Genomic DNA, 19,248 nt, shown 5'->3' on the forward strand with positions numbered 1-19,248 from the left:
TTTATCTTTCTCTCTTCCAGCAAATAAAACAAACAGAGAGACAGCCAGGGCTCTAAAATAAAATAAAAATGGAAGCGGATGGGCCATTTTATTGTTTATAGTTGGATTCTGCTTGTGGAAATGAAACTGACAGAGCTTGTAAACATAAAGCCAGAGGGGGAAAGGACGTAAACTAAATTTTAGGATGTTAATCTGGACTCTCTCTGGAAATGAAGATTTCCTTAGTGTAATCTCTTGGGTGAGTATTTAAAGAATACTAATTCATCAACTATCCTTGGGTTCTACAATTTTAGTAAAGATAGAGTTTTATTCTGTGTCTTATTATAGATAATTTTACTTGTCTTTTCACTTCTTAGTTGACAGTATGTTTTGTAATAGACGTGGCTTTAAATTCTTCCTTTTAAATGTAGTCATTAACATATGTTTCTCTGTGTTGCTACCACCATGATCAGCGTTGCTAAGAAAATAATTCATTTTATTGTATATGTCAACAGAAAATTATTTTCCTTTAGCGGTTTCTACAGGCATTAAAATGAGCAATCTGTTCTGCAAATCCTGAAGTGCATTTTGGCATTTTTTCTATAGTACTTTGCCAACATCTATAAGCACCATTAAAATCACCATCATTAGAAAAGACTTTTAGAACAACTCAAAATGCAAGTGGAAGAAATATCTGATGCCAAGCCCAGAAGGGGTTTTACTAAGTACTATTTCAAAGATAAATTAGTTAAAAAAAATTTCTGGGGGGGTGGAAAAAGAGTTTGTTTGTTTTTTTTTAAAATAGCATAACTATTTGCAATTACGAAAAAGTACTTTGCACTTTCTTTCTGACTTTCTGTGTTGGAGCTCAAATCTTCTAGACCAACTGGTCGGGATTACTTTTACAGGTTCTAGATGGTAAGGTCCTCAAATCAAAGCCAACCCCTAGCATGCATTTTTTATGACTTCACATTGGTCTGACATGTATACTAAACTTAAATATTTAAATTTAAGTTCTGTGCTGTTTCCCTTGGTTTTACTGAAGCTCCTGTGATACAACTAAATAGTGTCTGTTATAAAAAGTAGGCTTTCTTCACATCATAGTCTTTCAGTCTTCAAAGGACATTTTTCGATAACTTCTTGCTGGTGGTTATCATTCGGTGGCACAAGGAGAGTCACATTTGAGTGGGAGTCTGAGGCTTTGTTTCTCGCCTTGCTTTGCCTTCATTACTGCGTGATCTGGAGTCACGTTCTGGGCCTTCATCTCCTCATCTGTAAAATGAAGAGGTTGCTCTAGATTGTCTGGAAGCTCCCTTTCCACTTGAAGTTTCTCTGAATCCTTGGACCACGGCTGTTACGTTCGCATCATGTTCATCTGCTACAGTGCTTTGTTTAATTACATCTCAGTACGTTTTTTAAGCAAATTACTTTGGTCTCACAGGTTCATTCTCAGTCATCCTGTCCTTTTAAAAGTTTTGCTTTTCCAACCACAAAGGCATTTGGAAAGCTTGCCCTGTGGATTACATCTCTACCCTAGCTCAAAACAATTTGAAATAATGGGGAAGACTGATTATAATCTAGACACTAGCATGGCTGCTGATTATCAAGCTGTGTTCCTAGCAATCTCACAAGTCTCATAAGTGCTACAAAGTGTGTTAAGAATGGTCTGGTGCTGTTTTGTTTTGTTCAAATAGGTTGAGCAGAATCCTGGGGAAATAAGCATAATGTCAGTTTCTGCAAGAGAGTGAGGTGGCAATAGAAGGGTGTTTGCTTTGTTGTCTTAGGTTTTTAGATCACCGATACCCATAGTCTAGTACGCTTCATTAGGCTTCTTGATTTCTCTGCCTTTCCTCAGTCAGCAGGACGTTGCTTGCATGCACTTCCTTAGGCGATTTGAAGCCTACCATATGGCATTTTATATATGGCAACTAATACAGTGTTAACTGAAGTAAATGTGAAAAATGAGCTTGATCCTTAATTGCGTATGTGTACAATGTTCTTCCAAAATATTTTGTTTTTCATGTATATGGTAATGTATTTCAAAAAAAACAGCATTTTTGGAAAGAGGATGAGTTTGGGAGTCGGAGGCTATGTAGTCTTTTTGGATCTTGACCTCTAGTTATCCCTGGATTCACAGCCACTCGGGTTATTTTCAGGTTGGTGTGTATGCTGTATAACCCAAGTTGCAGCACCAGTGAAATGGTTCACATTCAACTAGTGAAGAATTATGTGGGCTTGTTTTGGTTCAGGTAAGAAGAGTTCCTGGGTCAAGCGGTCACCTTCATAAAACCGAAGACGGGGACTGGGAGTGGAGTGACGATGAGATGGATGAGAAGAGTGAAGAAGGGAAAGCAGCTTTTTCTCAGGAAAAGGTAAATGACATCGTTGACGATGAGCTCATCTGTGTAAATTTTATTTTTGTGATCATGTGTGTTATATATATTAATGGATACATAATTGTTTTACAGTCACGAAGAGTAAAAGAAGAAAATCCAGAGGTGAGCTGTGGCTATTTGTCTATTATTTTGCCATTTCATTTCTTTCTTGGGGTATCAGAGTCTGATCCATTTAGGGGAGATGCTTCAAAATGTCACAGAGTAGAAAGAAAGAGGAAAGGCACATGGACTTTGCAGCTCTTGATTCTGTCTGACTGACTTTGGGCTGAATAAATCCGGGCAAATTACTTTGCTTTCTGAGCCTGTTTCCTCATCTGTCAAATGAGGATGATCCCAGTACTTATACTAAAGTTGCCATGAGGATTGGCAATCACGTACACAAAACCCTCCCTGGAATCCTTGACACAGACTAGGTAATCAATTAATTTTAACTCTTAAGATTACTGCCTTTAGAAAACATAGTAAGCGTACAGGCAAAATGTCTTCCAAGTTTTTTGTTTGCGATGAAGTAGATATTAAAATGGTTAGAAACTCTTGGTTGAATCTGTTGGTCTTCGTTTTTAAATCTTCTGAATGATACCTTAGTAGGTTAAGGAGCACTCAAAAACTTTTAACAGTTTCCCTTTGAGGCCTGGTCATCTTTTGATTAAGAGAGCATATTTGATTTACTTCCTCCATCTGATTAATTATCCTAATGCCTAATGACTAATGATAACTGTAGTTCACAAAACTTGCTAATTCTCCTAGAGGAAATTTGAGTGTATTTAAATAGCTCCAAATATTTTACAGACCTAGTAATTAATGCATACCTTAATAAATTCTCATTAAGAAAACAAAAAAACTTTGGGCTACAAATGATATCCATCCCAATTTTTTTTAAATTAGCAGACATTTCCTTTTGATTAAATGTAGTACCTCTCATCATTGAATTTGAAGTGGCAGTAGCCAGCTGGGTCTTGTAAGGAAGAGGGCAGCAGAGCCATAGGAGAAGAAAGCCACCCTTTCTTCTCCTTTTCTTTCCTCTCACCCTTCTGTCTCCATCTTTCATGCCATATGGATAGCCCTTTCTTAGGCATTTTCCAGCTTGCCTGCCTCCCCATGGTAGCTCTCCTTCAGATTTTATTTTCTCCTCTGTTTATCATTTAATTCACCTCTCCATTTCATACATAAAATATAGACTTTGACCAGGTGCGGTGGCTCACTCCTGTAATCCCAGCACTTTGGGAGGCCGAGTCGGGCGGATCACGTGAGGTCAGGAATTCGAGACCAGCCTGGCTATGGCTAACATGGCGAAACCCTGTCTCTACTAAAAATGAAAAAATTAGCTGGGCGTGGTGGCAGGTTCCTGTAATCCCAGCTGCTTGGGATTATGAGAATTGCTCGAACCTGGGAGGTAGAGGTTGCAGTGAGCTGAAATTGTGCCACTGCACTCCAATCTGGGTGACAGAGCCCGACTCTGTTTTAGAAAAAGTATATATATATATATATATATATATATATATAAGCTTTGATCAGAGACCTCATTGCCCTTTGTTAGGAGCAGTGGTGATGAGCCCCACATGGAACACATTGGCTACACCGATGTTGTGCTGTTTTCAGAATGATCTTAACCATGTATCATGAACTGTGCTTCTCCTTCCTTTCTCTCATTTTATCTAAGGTACAGAGTCTAGGCTTTTCTGCTATTTCTAAGAGTATTTCTTACTAAAAGTGTCAGTTCTGCTGAGAAATAGAACAAAATAACATGGTTAAAGTAGCATCATCGACCCACAAAGCATTTGTTATTCACTGCAAGAAATCTTCATTGGACGATATCCATTGGATCCTGCCTTGCTAGTAAGGCTGGTGGGTACAGGTCATAAGGATTTAAGATAATCTCTTACTGTGTGCTTGTTGAAATTGCTCTGATAGCTGATTTGTTATTTGGAGAATAGCAGTATCTTTTTGGCAAGAATATTTTCTGCACAGACAGGAAGGGAAAGACTATGTAGCATGCTGTGAGTTGATCTTCAGGCATCAGTTCTGACCTTCTTAAGTGGAATATGAAAGTCATCGGTGGTTTACTGCATCTAGACTCATTTGATTTCTCAGCGCCATATGTCTTTTAATGTATTGACTTATAATTAAAGAAGCATCTGAATAGACCTCTTATTTCATTGAAAGGATACATGTGTTTGCATGTAAACACTTCCACCAAATTTTAGGAATAACAAGCCCCACCTGTTATTGTACAGCTTCTCGGCTAGATTTTTGATACCTGTTCCTTTGACAGCCTTGACATTTGATTATCTTGAGCTGTATTAAGAGACGCTGTAGTGACACTTTCTTTGTCCTTTCAGCTTTTAATGAAAGTATCCCTTTGCCAACTACCCCAAACTGCTTCCTGTAAGCAAAGCATGAAGTATTTATCTATTATAAAGGAAATTAAAACGTGTTAAATATGTAAATGTTCAGCAAATATGTATTATGTCCCTACTATGTGCCTTGTCTTAGTAGGTTTAAGGGATACATCAGTGAGAAATACAGAGCAAAATCCCTGTCCTTGTGGAGCTCACATTCTTATGGGAGTAGTTAAACTATATAATAGCCTTAATAAGAAAGTAAATTATGTGGTTTGTTACAATGGAATAGGAGTGATAGAAAGAAACAATGGGATGGGGGCTTCAGGGAGTGTGGTGGGAGGTTATAATTTTAGATGACTTGGTCAGAACAGGCCTTACTGAGAAGAGACAAAGAATAATTATTTGAAAATCGTAGGAGAATGACATAGAATAAAAACTGAAAGACCATTTTTATCCTGCTCCCCCTTTCACCCCTGTGACTGTCACTTCATTCCACAGAAGTCATCCGTTTGAACAGAGTTTTCTTCCAGACCTTTTCTGTTTTTTTCCGTACTAATATGTTCATTAAAAAAATCTAGCATGTCATTTTAAAAACATGAATGGAATTATAAAAACTAGAAAATATTTTTGCAACTTGCTTGATTGTTTTGGCAATCTTTCCACCTTAGGAACTATCGATCTGCCTCTTTTTTATTTACTGGCACATAGTATTGTATTAGATGAATGAAAATTGTTTATTTAACCATTTCCTTCTTGGTGAGCACTTAGGCTGCTATTACAAACATCATTCCCTTAACTTTTTTGTGTATGTATTTCAGGGGGCACATAGATAAGTAAATCATAGGTACTTAGATTGTGATTGCTTTGTTTCTGTGTCTGCTGATTTTGAATTTGTGTAGTTGCTATCAATAGCTGTACCAATCGATATATACAGCTTCTGACAGAGCCCCTTACACTTGTCAGCATATTTGAGAGCGAAAATGCTTATCTGTGCCAAATAACACATTTAAATGCCAGAGTATTTACATTTTAATAAGCTTTTTCATGTTTGTCATTACATTGCAATTCAGTTGTTTTTTGACTATACGCCACTAGAAGATTGAGATAGTATTTTATGAAAAAAATGAAAAACACGAAAGTTTGTGTTTCTTTTGCATCTAGTAGACACTATACATGTTCACTGATGACATGAATTGGGTATGCACTGCAAGTCAAATATTAAACAGGTGCATGAGTAGGCATATAGTATTTATGAGTAGGTCAGAAGTGATCTGAGGGATCAGAAGACATATGATTGAGGTGAAGTTCAGAAAAGTAGCTTTGTTAGTACCATGTTTAGACAGAGTAAGGTGCTACAATAAACTAGGGATATTTTAGGAATGCTTAATGAGTGAGGGGCTGTTTGTCCTCCCAGTAAGTGTGAGGTAGAATGTCCAAGTATTACAGTATTAATCAGAGAAGACTGAGAAGGCCAGAGTGGGATGTTTGTCAGAGCGACATTGAGAAGATCCACCTTATCCTGGGCCATATTTGGAGATCCTCCTAAGTCCAAGAGAATTTCCAGTATAATCTGTAAGGTTTTAGAGTTGCATTACTTATCTTGGGATTCAGATCTGGCTTGAGATTCATAGCCATCCACATTGAAAAATTGGCCCTGTGTTCCTAACACTTTATACTGATACTTTAGAAATATCAAAGTATTTAAAAAGGATGAGTTTGTGTCCTTTGTAGGGACATGGATGAAGCTGGAAACCATCGTTCTGAGCAAACTATCGCAAGGACAGAAAACCAAACACCACATGTTCTCACTCATAGGTGGGAATTAACAATGAGATCACTTGGACACAGAGTGGGGAACATCACACACCGGGGCCTGTCGTGGGGTGGGGGGCAGGGGGAGGGATAGCATTAGGAGATATACCTAATGTAAATGGCAAGTTAATGGGTGCAGCAAACCAACATAGCACATGTATACCTATGTAACAAACCTGCATGTTATGCACATGTACCCTAGAACTTAAAGTATAATAATAATAAAAAAAGAAATGTCAAAGAATTAGTCACCCACTAGTACTTAGTAATTTATAGTAAGTAGATAGCTCATCCTCATTTCATTTGTTTATCATCATATTCTACTTGGTTGATGGAAGCCAGTGAAGACTACAGGTTAATAAAAATGTGAATATTAATAACATTAATTAAACAGATGTTTAATCTGTGTCTGATTTCCACATGGAACTGTGTTAGGCAGTGTGGAAATTTCATAAAAGCAAAGGGAGCCCACTAGCTGGACACTTTTTATCTCTTTGGGAGTCAGGGGAAGGGGTGGTATTTGCAAGGACAGTTTCCTTAGGTAGTGTTTCTTAGCTTATATAAAACTTTTCAACTGTTATCCCATTATATTTTTGTCAAAAATAATAAGTACATGTTTTATGACTTTTTGTCAATTTTGCATTATATCCTAATTTTCCACATAAAAAGTGAAATAAATTGACTTTATTTTTAAATTTGTAGTTTCATTTGGGTTCATTTAACTGAGGAGGGCATTTGCTAAGGCTTCCATTAAAGTTGCATTCTTTTTTATAGTAGCATCTCAGTTAGGTGACATGAAAATAAACAATTCACAACCCTGACTGGAAACCTTTAAAAATGCAATGTCTAGACTCAACCCACAGATTCTGATTTGGTAATTTGGGGTGATGTCCAGGCAACTCTTGGTTTTTAAAAAGCTGCTCACAGGATTCTGATTCACAGCTAGGATCAAGGACTGGCTAGGAAAACTGCACAAATCCCTCAGAATCTGAAAGTCCAGACTGGAATCCAGGAAGCTGGTGTGCTCAAAATTCCTGAAGATTTGTTTTAAATGTCTGTCGGAAATTTCCAAAATAAAAATAAGAAAAAAGACAGTGTTTCAGAAATCCCTTGGAAAAGTTGTCTTTATTTAATCAAGGGTAATGAAGCAGGTGGGAAAGGTTTCTGGCTGAAGCCCAGTAGGGTTCACAAACGGTACATTGAAAAATTTTGTTATCAAGAATCTAGACTTGGCTAATTATGGAAGTGTTTCTGTTTCCTAACTCTGGGAGTTTGCTCTGAGGAGAAAATACATTTGTTATTTAAATTGAGTTAATTTTATTAGAGATTAGATGCAATGTGAAAACTAATTTTTCCCTTATATTACTTATTGCTATTGTCACATTTTATTTAAGACTGCTGTTAGCTTTTAAAAATTATTTTTATGGGCCAGGCGCAGTGGCTCATGCCTGTAATCCCAGCACTTGGAGTCTGACGTGGGTGGATCACCTGAGGCCAGGAGTTTGAGACCAGCCTGGCCAACATGGTGAAACGCTGTCTCTACTAAAAATACAAAAAATTAGCCAGGCACGGTGGCATGTACCTGTAATCCTAGCTACTCAGCAGGCTGAGGCAGGGGAATCCCTTGAACCCAGGAGGCGGAGATTGCAGGGAGCTGATACACGCCACTGCATTCCAGCCTAGGCGAATGAATGAAACTCCGTCTCAGAAAAAAAAAATATGTATATATATATGTGTGTGTGTGTGTGTGTGTGTGTATATATATATATATTATTTCTATGAAAACATGTTTTCCAAATGCCCGTAAGCTGTCAAACATGTTTGTTCTATATCCATATGGAGATGGAGAGAGAGATTTGATTTCTCCCTCCACCTTTATTATGGTTATCCTTAGTCATCACAGACTGCTTTAACCTGATATTTTCATGATACCACTTTCTAAAAAGTGTTGTTATTGCAGGTGACTGCCCTTCTGAGTAGTTGTGAGAAAAGGTAGATATGTTACCAGAAATCCAGAAATCTGCAGTATATCTGAAAATGAACTTTTGATTTTGGAATAATTTTCGGTTTATAGAAACGTTGCCGAGACAGTGCAGAGTTCCCATATACTCTTAACACAGTCTCCCCCACTGTTGATTTCTTATGTAATCCTGATAAATTTGTTACAACTCAGAAACCAGCGCTGCTATGTGACTGTTAACTAAGCCCCAGAATTTATTCCAGTGTCACTAGTTTGCCTACTAATGCCCCTTGTTTTTGCCAGGATCCTATCCAGGATAGCACATTGCATTTAGCTATAATATTTGCAAAAGCAGAAAAGGAGTTCATTAGGCAGAGCTCTATGAAAAATTGGAAAGCAGATGTTGTCCCTTTCTTGTCTCCATTGTGAGATCTTTTCCTCTCTTATCCTGCTCTAAATCCCCATCAAAGTCTCTTGCCATGGTGGTGTTCAACATTAATGCATTGTTTTTGCCTCCTCCTCTGATGTGGTTTGACTGTGTCCCCACCCACATCTCATCTTGAATTGTAACTTTCATAATCCCTACATGTCATAGGAGGGACCCGGTGAGAGGTAATTGAATCATGGCGGCGGGTTTTCCCATGCTGTTCTCGTGATGGTGTATAAGTCTCATGAGATCTGATGGTTTTATAAAGGGTAGTTCTCCTGCACACACTCTCTTGCCTACTACCATGTAAGATGTGCCTTTGCTCCTCCTGCGCCTTCTGCCGTGATTGTGAGGCCTTCCCAGCCATGTGGACCTGCGAGTCCATTAACCCGCTTTTTCTTTATAAATTACCCAGTCTCGGGTATTTATTCATAGCAATATGAAAGCGGACTAATACACCTTCCCATCAAAACACTCATTCTCTCAAATGTCCATCCTATAGCAAATTGTTTAAAAGGAAAAGAAAAACCCTGATAAATTGACAGCTGCTTAATGTGTTAGCTTTCTTACAAGTTTTTACACTTAGAAGAATATACCCAAAAGACCGTGCCCTAATCCCAAAGAATGGATCTGTAGTAGTGACATTTGGAGGAATACAGTTTGTTGTCAAGGAAGATGTTTTGTACAGAGGCTTCCTGTATTAGGCCATCCTTGCATTGCTACCTGAGAGTGGATTATTTAGAAAGAAAAGATTTAATTGACTCACGGTTCTGCAGGCTGTATAAGCATTGATGCTGGCATCTGCTCAGCTTCTGGGAAAGCCTCAGGGAGCTTTTGCTCATGGCGGAAGGCGAAGTGAAAACAGGCACATAATTTGGTGAAAGGAGGAACAACATAGAGAGTGGGGAGGAGGTGCCATACACTTTTAAATGACCAAATCTCGTGAACTCAGCGTGAGAACTCACTTGTCACCAAGGGAATGGCCCAAGCTATTCATGAGGGGTCCACCCCCATGATCCAGACACCTGCCATCAGGCCCCACCTCCAACATTGGAGATAACATTCTTTTTTTTCTTTGTTTTTGAGACAGAGTCTCACCTTGTCACTCAGGCTAGAGTGCAGTGGCGCGATCACAGCTTACTGCAATCTCCGCCTCCTGGGTTCCAGTGATTCTCGTGCCTCAGCCTCTCAAGTAGCTGGGACTACAGGCTCAAAGCACCACACCTGGCTAATTTTTGTATATTTAGTAGAGAAGGGGTTTCGCCATGTTGCCCAGGCTAGCCTCGAACTCTTGGCCTCAAGTGATCCACCCATCTCAGCCTCTCATAAGTGCTGGGATTAGAGGCATGAGCCACCACGCCCGGCTGAGGATTACATTTCAACATGAGATTTGGGTGGGAACAAATATCCAAACTATATTACCTCCCTGTCCAGCTCTCCTGTACATCCCTGCACATTTTCTGAGGAATTACCATATTGCTTGTACATCAGAGTGGAGGCTGGTCCCCTCATTGTATTCAGGGTTACACCTACACAGTGAGGTTGCAGGGTGTGTGTGGGGTTCCAGCCCCCCAACTTAGTTGATTAGCCCTCCATCCTGATTATTGTGCAGGGCAGAAGATGGGTCTCCCCAGGGGAAGGAGAAGTTTTTACCTCTTAGTAAATGCCACTAAGGTTTTTCAGGTTACAGTAGTTCTTTGACTAAAGGAAGTCACAGTGCTGTTTATAAGTACTGATGTGGCCTTTGGTTGTACCACAAATTTAAGTTAAGATTGTGGAATCATCCTGAAAGGTTCTTTACAAGAAATCATTTGAAGTAGGCCCAGATCCTCTGGCTGATTAATGAATACAGGTTGTTTGTTCTTCTAACATAGTCATTTTCCCCTAACATCTTATTGTAAAAATAAATACAGCAACATTAAAACATTGTATAGTGAACCCCATATACCTATAATCTAGGTATCATCATTACTGTACTTGCTCTGTCACATATATATCCATCTATTCATCCTTCAGTCCATCTGAACTTTTTGATGCATTTCAAAGTAAATTGCAGACATCAATATACTTCTCCCTATTACTTCACTACCACCATAGTTATTTTGGAAGAAGCATGGAGAGTAAGAATTTTATGCTCTTAAACTTTAGAAGGCTCTTCCCACAAATAATTTTTGATGATTTCTGATTTAGAATTGATAGTAAGTTTAGAAATGGGAGATCCTTTTTGTTCATTTTCATTGCTGTTTCTCTTTGAGTTTTTTCTTTTTTCTTTTTTTTTGTCTTTCAAGTTTTGCTCTAGGGCAGAGTTCACAAAAGTAGAGCTCCAGGCAAAAATAATTTGGGTGTAACCTTAGAGTTGGGTTTCTGACTTTGAGAGAAGAGTATAACCTATCAATCACTTTAGCATTTCTCTTGGGTAAATGTCTTTTAAAAATGCAACTATCCTTATGTATTTTTGAAATACAGTGAATAATTGCTCCTAGTTAAAATTAAAGGGGTAGGTTTTATTAACCCTAACATTCTTTCATTGAGGGTCTGTTAACCTTAGATGAAATTGTGCAATGAGAAAAAATTATCCTGTGACATCTTTTGGTTATCAAGTTTAAAATATCAAATAACTGATGTCTTTTCACTTTAGCTTAGTGGTTCTTTAACAGTATAATGAGGGTTGTTTGGGGAACTTGGTAAAGACACAGATTCTCTTCCATCTCTGTGGAATTCTGAGTCATAGGCCGGGAGGGGCCTAGGGGTCTTTAACACTCGTCCTAGGTGATTCCAACACAGGTAGTCAAAGAGCCATACTTTGGTAAATATTGCTTTATGATCGTTTGGAAGTTATTGGGTATGATAATTGGGACTTAATGTAACCACACTCACTGTGTCTCCTTTTGGCTTTCTTGAATGCTGTAACGATGGCTCTCATAACAGATTGCAGTGAACGCCAGCACCATCCCCGAACAAATACAGTCCCTCTCTGTGCACGACTCTCAGGTATGTTTCTCTGCCAGTCATTCCGTTTGAGATGCTTTGTAGACAGATCTTTTAAAAAACCAACCTTTTAGAAAGATAGACAATTTCAAGGTAGTGCCTCCAAATCAAGGGCTTATAAGCTCTCTTTTTAAATAGGTTTCTATTGACCATGCTTTGTGGGACCTCCAGCCTTTAAATGATAGGCTCAGGAGTGAGAATTGATTACCAGACTGCTCCTCAAATTGCTGGTACTATGGAAAAGGAGAAAAGGAAAGAAAATGACACCATTCTGTTATATTCCAGCCACAGAACATTGTGGTTAATTGATACTTTTCTTTTTTGTTCCTGGTTGGATTTCTGTAACCTGTTTTCATAATTCTGTTATCATTGAATTTTATGGGCCAATTCATCTCTACAACTTGCCTTGTAAAAATAATAGTCCAGTAACTGTGACATGCATTTATAATGCATATTTATTAAAGTTATGGGACAGAAGACGTGTGCTGTGAGTCATGGTGGGAGGTGATGAGGGATGCTGAGCAATCCAGGGAAAGACCTAGGGCCATAGAACCAAAGCACAGGCCTGCATTCTGGTTCTGCTGTGTAATTAACAGGCAAGCCCTTTTGTTCTCGAAGTGGTTGTACTATAAAGCATCACCACTGTCAGGATCATAATTTTCTTTCTTTCAAACTCTGCATATTCAATTTAAATCCATTTCTGTTTTACTTGGTCTGTGTTTTATAAAATTAACCATATGTTGGGGAGATAGAGTGATTTTGTTGGCTTCAGGAAGGCTGTTTGAGGTCAGATAGCTAATGCTGGGCCCTTATTTTATAGCTGAGGGAGTGAAGACTTGCAGAGGAGAAGTGGCTCCCCCATAGTCACACTACTGGTTAGAGGCCAAGTCAGGATTCGGTTTAGGTCTTTGCACTGTATCAGGCAACTCAGTAAGAGACTTTGAGATAAACTGTAGGGATTGGTTGAATGATAAAAGGCAAGTTAAGAATAGTAATGGATCAGAGGGCAAAGAGAGTAAAGGAAAGAGGAACAGGGATTAGGATAACTAGTACTGTAGAGCATTTTATGACTCACTTTCATATATATCATTTGATTCTCCCTGCAGCCTTTTACGGCGGGCAGTATTCAGAGAATGGCTTGTTCATGGTTGCATTTCAGGTCAGTGGCAGAGCCAAGTCTTGACCTGAAATGCCTTATTTTTTCTACTCCAACAATAAGATCTACTCATGTCCCGGGATTCCCTAGAACAGGGAGAGGCTGTGTATTGGAGACATTCATGGTAATAATCAGTATTTAAGAAAATGGACTCTAGGTGAGAAAGGCAGGAAAGATGAACAGTGGCTGAATCTTCTGGGCCCCTCCTTCCTCTGGTTTGCAGGGTTTAAGGTGCCCAGCCTTCGTGGTCCCCAAGTTTCAATGGTAACAGTCCATGGCGTGGCTTGTGAGGTGCCGTTTTAGGTAGCTGGACTTACCACAGCTTATACAAGTTGTTCATGATGCCATTCCTATGACTGAGACTTTCCGTAGGAAACATTCATAGCCACAATTGTGATAGGAATTAGGCACCATTACAACCTTTACATGGAGGTGTTACGATGTCAAACAAGGCCTGTGTGTGTAAAGATCTAGTTTTGAAATTTCCAGAAAGAAGTGGCTCTATGAATCGAGCGATATTGTGATTTTATTCATTCCTTTCCTGATGCAGTTTATAACGCTGTTGGCTGTTTTCCTTTTAAAGAGTCCACCCAATGCTAATGAAGACTACAGAGAAGCTGCTTCTTGCGCCGTGAACCTCGTTTTGAGATTAAGGTAAATAATGCTGTTGTTTATTCTGCATTGTTTTTCCCATAGTACAATTTTTTTAATGTCCTTCGTTAACTTTTCATAATATTAGCATAAAATAAAATCGTTAGCTTATTTGATTTCCCTGAACCACGAGTGTATGCTGTATTCCCAGGGCTAATTGTGCTCTTCTAATTGCTTGCTAAAGAAGAGTAAGAAAGAAAAGCACCGTATGAGTGTGTCTGCAGGCTCAGTGTACCTTTCATTATGTTTTTTTCCTTGCCTTTTCTTTCTTAGGTTTTTTTTTTTTCTTTTTCTTTTTTTTTTTACAATGTAAGATCACAGTAAGAGATTTTTAATGAGTTTCTTTCACACTTCAGCAGTCGGTCTCTGACAGAAATAAACCATGCTTGTACTACAGGTTGCCTGTTCAGAACATTTTTCAGTGGCAAGTTTGATCAGCCACTGTGGAAAAATGACAGATATATTTTGAAAGAAATCTCAGTCTTCTAGGAAATGAATACAAATATGGTGCCTGACAGTACGGTCTTTGTCTGCAGTCGAGTGAATGAAAGCGTTTTCCGTTTTAAGGATTTTTTTTTTTATTTTTTTATTTTTAAAAGGTTCTTCTTTGTGATATTCGTTGCTAACAATTTGATATCACAAGACAGAACTGTTTAAACTGAATTATAAACAGCTTAGTTTACCAGTTCCATCAGAATACTGTCACATCTTTGAAGATGTTTTAGAAGAAGTTATACGTATGTTCTTCTGACCATTCAACAAATAAAGCATGTGCATATACTAGGCATTTTCAGAGTTGTAGCTACAAAAAGCGGGTTCATCATCAAGGTTCATTTCTGGCCACTAGGGATTTTCAGAGTTGTAGCTACAAAAAGTGGGTTCATCCTCAAGGTTAGTTTCCACCCCTCTGAGTTATCATAGTCCATCTAAGTAGACCACTGGCACCATAATCACCCCCACTGCTGATGGTCATTTATAGGCTGCATGTTCACATATTTATCAAGGGAACCTCACAGTAACCCTTGGTGTGATTCAATTCAGAGTTAATTTCCCAGTCAAGAAGTGAAATTATTACAAGGCTGTTGTCCTTATATTTGACAGTAGCCTTGATTATTATTCACAGTTGATGAATTTAGCAATTCTAAAGAATGAGATAGAATGAGATAGCCCATTTCCTTTTTGTCTTTTGAATGAAGTACTTCTTTCATTTATATTTTACTTGTTCAGTTATTCATTAATTCAGCCCATATTTACGAGGAGCCCACTGTGCCAGGAGCTCTGTCCCAGGCTCATGTTTGTCATTGAGGTGCAATGGTGAGCAAGACTACTGAGGTTTTAGTCTAGCACACTGAGCATGCAGTGTTGGAAGTGACCTTTAGAATCCAACAGTCCAGTTGCCCACTTTATATGTGCAGGAATCTTTTATTTAGTGTCCCTGCTGGATGTTTACCCAGCTTCTGTGCATACTAAAACTCACATTTTCTCCATGGTGGCCCCTTGAATACTAACAAAAGCCTTAATTGTTGGATGGTTCTTCCTCCTTCTGAAGATTAAACTGACTTTTCTGTTCTGGGCTCCTGTGGGCTGTAATTCTCCCCGTTAGTGCAAATATCAGACTGTCTGGATAAAAGTCTCCTGGAAAATGTGTTAAAACATGTACCACTGAGCCTTAACTTTAGATATTATTTTGTCCTGGGTACTAGAGCAATATAAGACAAATGTATTCCCCTATTTTTCTGAGAGCCATTTGTAGATTTGCAAGGAATGTTCTCTTTTCTTAGACAAAATACTGTAAGAATCTTTAGCCTTTTTCTTATGATACAGTTTGTATATTGCTCTTGCAATCCTAGTTGCTCACCTTTATTAATATTTAGTCTGCATCTGCCTTTCTTATATTTTCTCTTGTGGGTGTAGGTTGTTTTCATAAGTTTGTGGCTTAGATCACTAGTCCTATATGATGCTCCAGCAAGAAAGAATTCTATGTTCAAATAAGTTAAAAAACAATGCACACTATTCATCAGTCTGTGCACGTGCACACACATGCACATACACTTTTTTTTTGGAAATCACAACCAATATTAACATATTAAATATTTTAAGAAGTTCTACAAGAAGGGAATTTGTTGAACTTTCTTTAATCTAAAACCTATTTGACCTCATAACTCTTTTTATGTGGCTATTTTGTGTTCCTTTTGTATGTAGTGCCCATATTTAAATACAGGATTCCAGATGTGGTCTGAGCAGGCTGGAATACAGTATTAAGAACATGTGTTGTTGTTGTTGTTGTTGTTTTTGTAATCCACACTTTATATTTCTCAGCCCGAGTTTTCATTGCCTTTTGAAATGTCCATGCACATTGGTGACATGTTCAGCATGACTCAGCAGCCAAGCAAAACAGCTGATTTTTTTTTAAAGGGCTACAAGCCTAATTCTGAACTGCGACGCTAGATACAACTTATCGTTTATCACTAATAATCAACCTGATAGTTTTGATTCATTTCTTGTCCACTGTATACTTCAGTCATGATCATCAATGTGTCATATTCCAGTGTTTAGATATATGTCCATTGCCAATCTGATTAACCTGCATTTTAATCTTTATCCAAAACATTGATTAAGGTGTTTAGAAGTTTGAGGGAGAAGAGTCTCCTGACATCTGTTAGAAACCACTCACTGTTGGAGTGACTTTCAATAATGAACTAGTGTTCTTTGGTACAGTTGTTCAACCAGCAACAAATGCAGTGCCTTTTAGTGGACATCTAACCCGATTATTCAGATGGATATCATAAAGGGATCTATTATGTATGTTGCTGAAGTCAACACGTACCACATCAATGACATTTTCCTGAATCTAATGACGTGGAAACACTTTCTAATAATAGAAATGTATTTTAGTATGACTTATTTTCAGTGAACACTTGTTGATACCTAATTGTTGGTACGTTTGTCTACTTAGGTTGCCATAAAAAAAATACCATAGACTAAGTGGCTGAAACAACAGAAATGTATTTTCTCATAGTTGTGGAGATCAGGATGTCAGCATGGCTGGTTTCTGGTGAGGGCTGTCTTCTTGGCTTGCAGCTGTCTGTCTGCTTACTGAGTCCCCACACGGTGGAGAGGGAGTGAGGGCAAGCTCTCTGGTGTCTCTTGGGTCCCACCCTTATGAGCTCACCTAAACATAATTACCCCCCAAAGGCTCCATCTCTAAATACCATCACATGGAGGGTTGGGACTTCAGCATATGAATTTTTTTTCAGGGTGGGCCACGATTCCGTACATAGCAGTTGGTGTACTTTTTTTTTTCACTAAATATTTACAAGCTAGTTATTTAGACTATTGCTTTTCATATTTGTGAATTCATGAATCTCTCAGAAATTGCTGGAGTGGGGTAGAAAGCAGGGGAATATCCTTGTACTTCAGTTTGAGAAATAGCCTTTGAAAGTTGTAAGTTAAACAGTATTAAACTTTTTTGAGATCACTGTGTTCTAAAGTAAATGAAAACGGTAAATACATTCATTCGTTCTATAAATATTTATTAAGCACTTGCTATGTGCATGGCATTGTTCCAGGTGCTGTAATGTATCAGTAGAAAAAAGAAAAGGCATACTTCTTGCCCTAAAGGAGCTTACTTTCTAGAGCCAGGGAGAGGAAAAATTCAAGTATTCAAATTGCAAGTATGATATACCAAGTCGTCTGAAGGAAAATGTATGTCAGGAGGATAGAAAGTAACGGGGATGGTATTCTATATTATAGAAGGTATATTAGATTTCTGTTGCTGTGTGAAAAGCTACCACAAACTTAGCAACTTAGAACAGCACCCATTTATTATCTCAGTTTCTGTAGGTTGGAACTCCGGTACAGTTGAGCGGGGTAGTCTGCTCAGTGTCTCGCAGGCTGAAATTAAGGCATGCACTTCGGAGCTCATGGTCCTCTCCCAAGCTTTTCTGGGCTGCTGGCAGAATTTAGCTCCTTGCAGTTGTGGATTGTGACCCTGAGCTCCCATAGGCCACAAACAGTTTACAACATGACTGTTGCCCTTTCAGGAGCAGCTGTGGACCATCTCCCCTACTCCACCCTCACCCCCAAGGCCTCAGTCTTTCTGTTCAAGGTTTTTTACCTGATTAAGCAGGCCTCACTTAGGATAATCTCTCTTTTGATAAACTCAGAATCAACTGATCTGGAACTTTAATTACATCTTCACCTTTGCCATGCGACATAACTTAATCGTAAGAGTGACATCCCATCATAGTTACAGGTCCTGTTCATACTCAAGGGGAGAGGATGATGCAGGGCAGGTTCACTAGGGAATGGGTTTATTGGGGTCATCTTAGAATTCTGTCTACCACAGAAGGCCTCTCCAAATTAAATAATATTTGAACAGACAGACCCCTATTGGAAGTGAGGGAACAAGCCACGAGGCCAAGCAAACAGCACTTGCAAATGTTTGAAGCAGGAAGCATGTTATAAGCAATTGGAAAAGCAGCCAGGAAACCAGTACAGGCAGAGCCAAGGTCATGGGCACAGAGAGTTAGCAGGGGCCAAATCACGTAGGGCTGCATAGCCTGTGGTGAAGACTTTGGGTTTTACTGTTAGAGGGCAGAAAACCAGGAGGCCTGTGAGCAGAAGAGTGATATGATCTGAATAAATTTTAAACAGAGAACTGCAATTGATCTGTAGAGAACAGACCACATAGAGAGCTTATAAGATGGCTGTGAGAGTCCCTTGGCAGGCTACTGCCATGACATAGTGAAGATGATGTGACTTGGACCAGAGTGAGGACTAATGGAAGTGGTAAGCAGTTATTGAATTCTGGCTTTGGGAGAAAGAACTTGATTACTCAAGGTTTTGGCCTGAAAGTATAGAGGAATGGAGTTACTATTTTCTGAGATGGAAACGAGATTTTGAGTTGCAGGTTGGGGTGGAATAAAGAACTCAGTTTTGCACATGTTAAGCTTGTGTTGTCTGTGAGGACGTATCAGGTAGGGATTTGGATACAAGATTTCAAAGATGTCTGAGCTAGAGATGTAAATTTGGGAACAGTTGGTGCCCATGGCATTTAAAGTTATGAAATGAGTGGAATCATCTAGGGAGTAAGTGAAGGTAGAGAAGAGAAGTGGGCTGGTACTGTCACAGCTGTTGCATAGATAAGCATCCACTGATTGAGAAGGAAAGGCTGAAGAGGTAGAAGAGAGAGTGAAGTTCCTAAAAAACAAATAGAGGAAGTGTTTGAAGAAAGGAGTGAAAAGCATCAAATGCTATCAATAGATCAAGCATATTTGCAAAATGAAGCACATGCTTGACCTTGGCAAGAATGTTTTCAGTGGAGTGATGGGAACAAAAGCCTGGTCCAACTCGGTTCAAGAGATTGGCAGGAGAGAACAGGAGATAACAAGGATAGATAACTTGTTAGTACAGGTAACTCTTGAGAGAAATTCCCAACACAAGGGATCAAAACTGTGGAGTGATAGCTCAATGAGAATGTTGGGTAATGAGGATTTTTTTAAAAAAGCATGTTTACCGGTGAATGGGAAAGATTC

At 38.8% G+C, this 19,248-nt stretch overlaps 1 protein-coding gene across 1 annotated transcript in view; it reads left to right on the forward strand.

Annotated features, from left to right (window-relative positions):
* The window catches only part of STK39 (serine/threonine kinase 39), a 303,051-nt gene that overhangs the window by 171,563 nt on the left and 112,240 nt on the right, over nucleotides 1-19,248 (forward strand). The window contains exons 11-14 of the mRNA XM_030916644.1: nucleotides 2,229-2,351; nucleotides 2,448-2,477; nucleotides 11,845-11,907; nucleotides 13,644-13,714. Of these exons, the coding sequence (XP_030772504.1) occupies nucleotides 2,229-2,351; nucleotides 2,448-2,477; nucleotides 11,845-11,907; nucleotides 13,644-13,714 (287 nt within the window). The remainder of the gene's footprint in view (nucleotides 1-2,228; nucleotides 2,352-2,447; nucleotides 2,478-11,844; nucleotides 11,908-13,643; nucleotides 13,715-19,248) is intronic.

Source organism: Rhinopithecus roxellana, chromosome 14 (genome assembly GCF_007565055.1).
Source record: "Rhinopithecus roxellana isolate Shanxi Qingling chromosome 14, ASM756505v1, whole genome shotgun sequence".
In the NCBI taxonomy this organism is placed as follows: Eukaryota; Metazoa; Chordata; class Mammalia; order Primates; family Cercopithecidae; genus Rhinopithecus; species Rhinopithecus roxellana.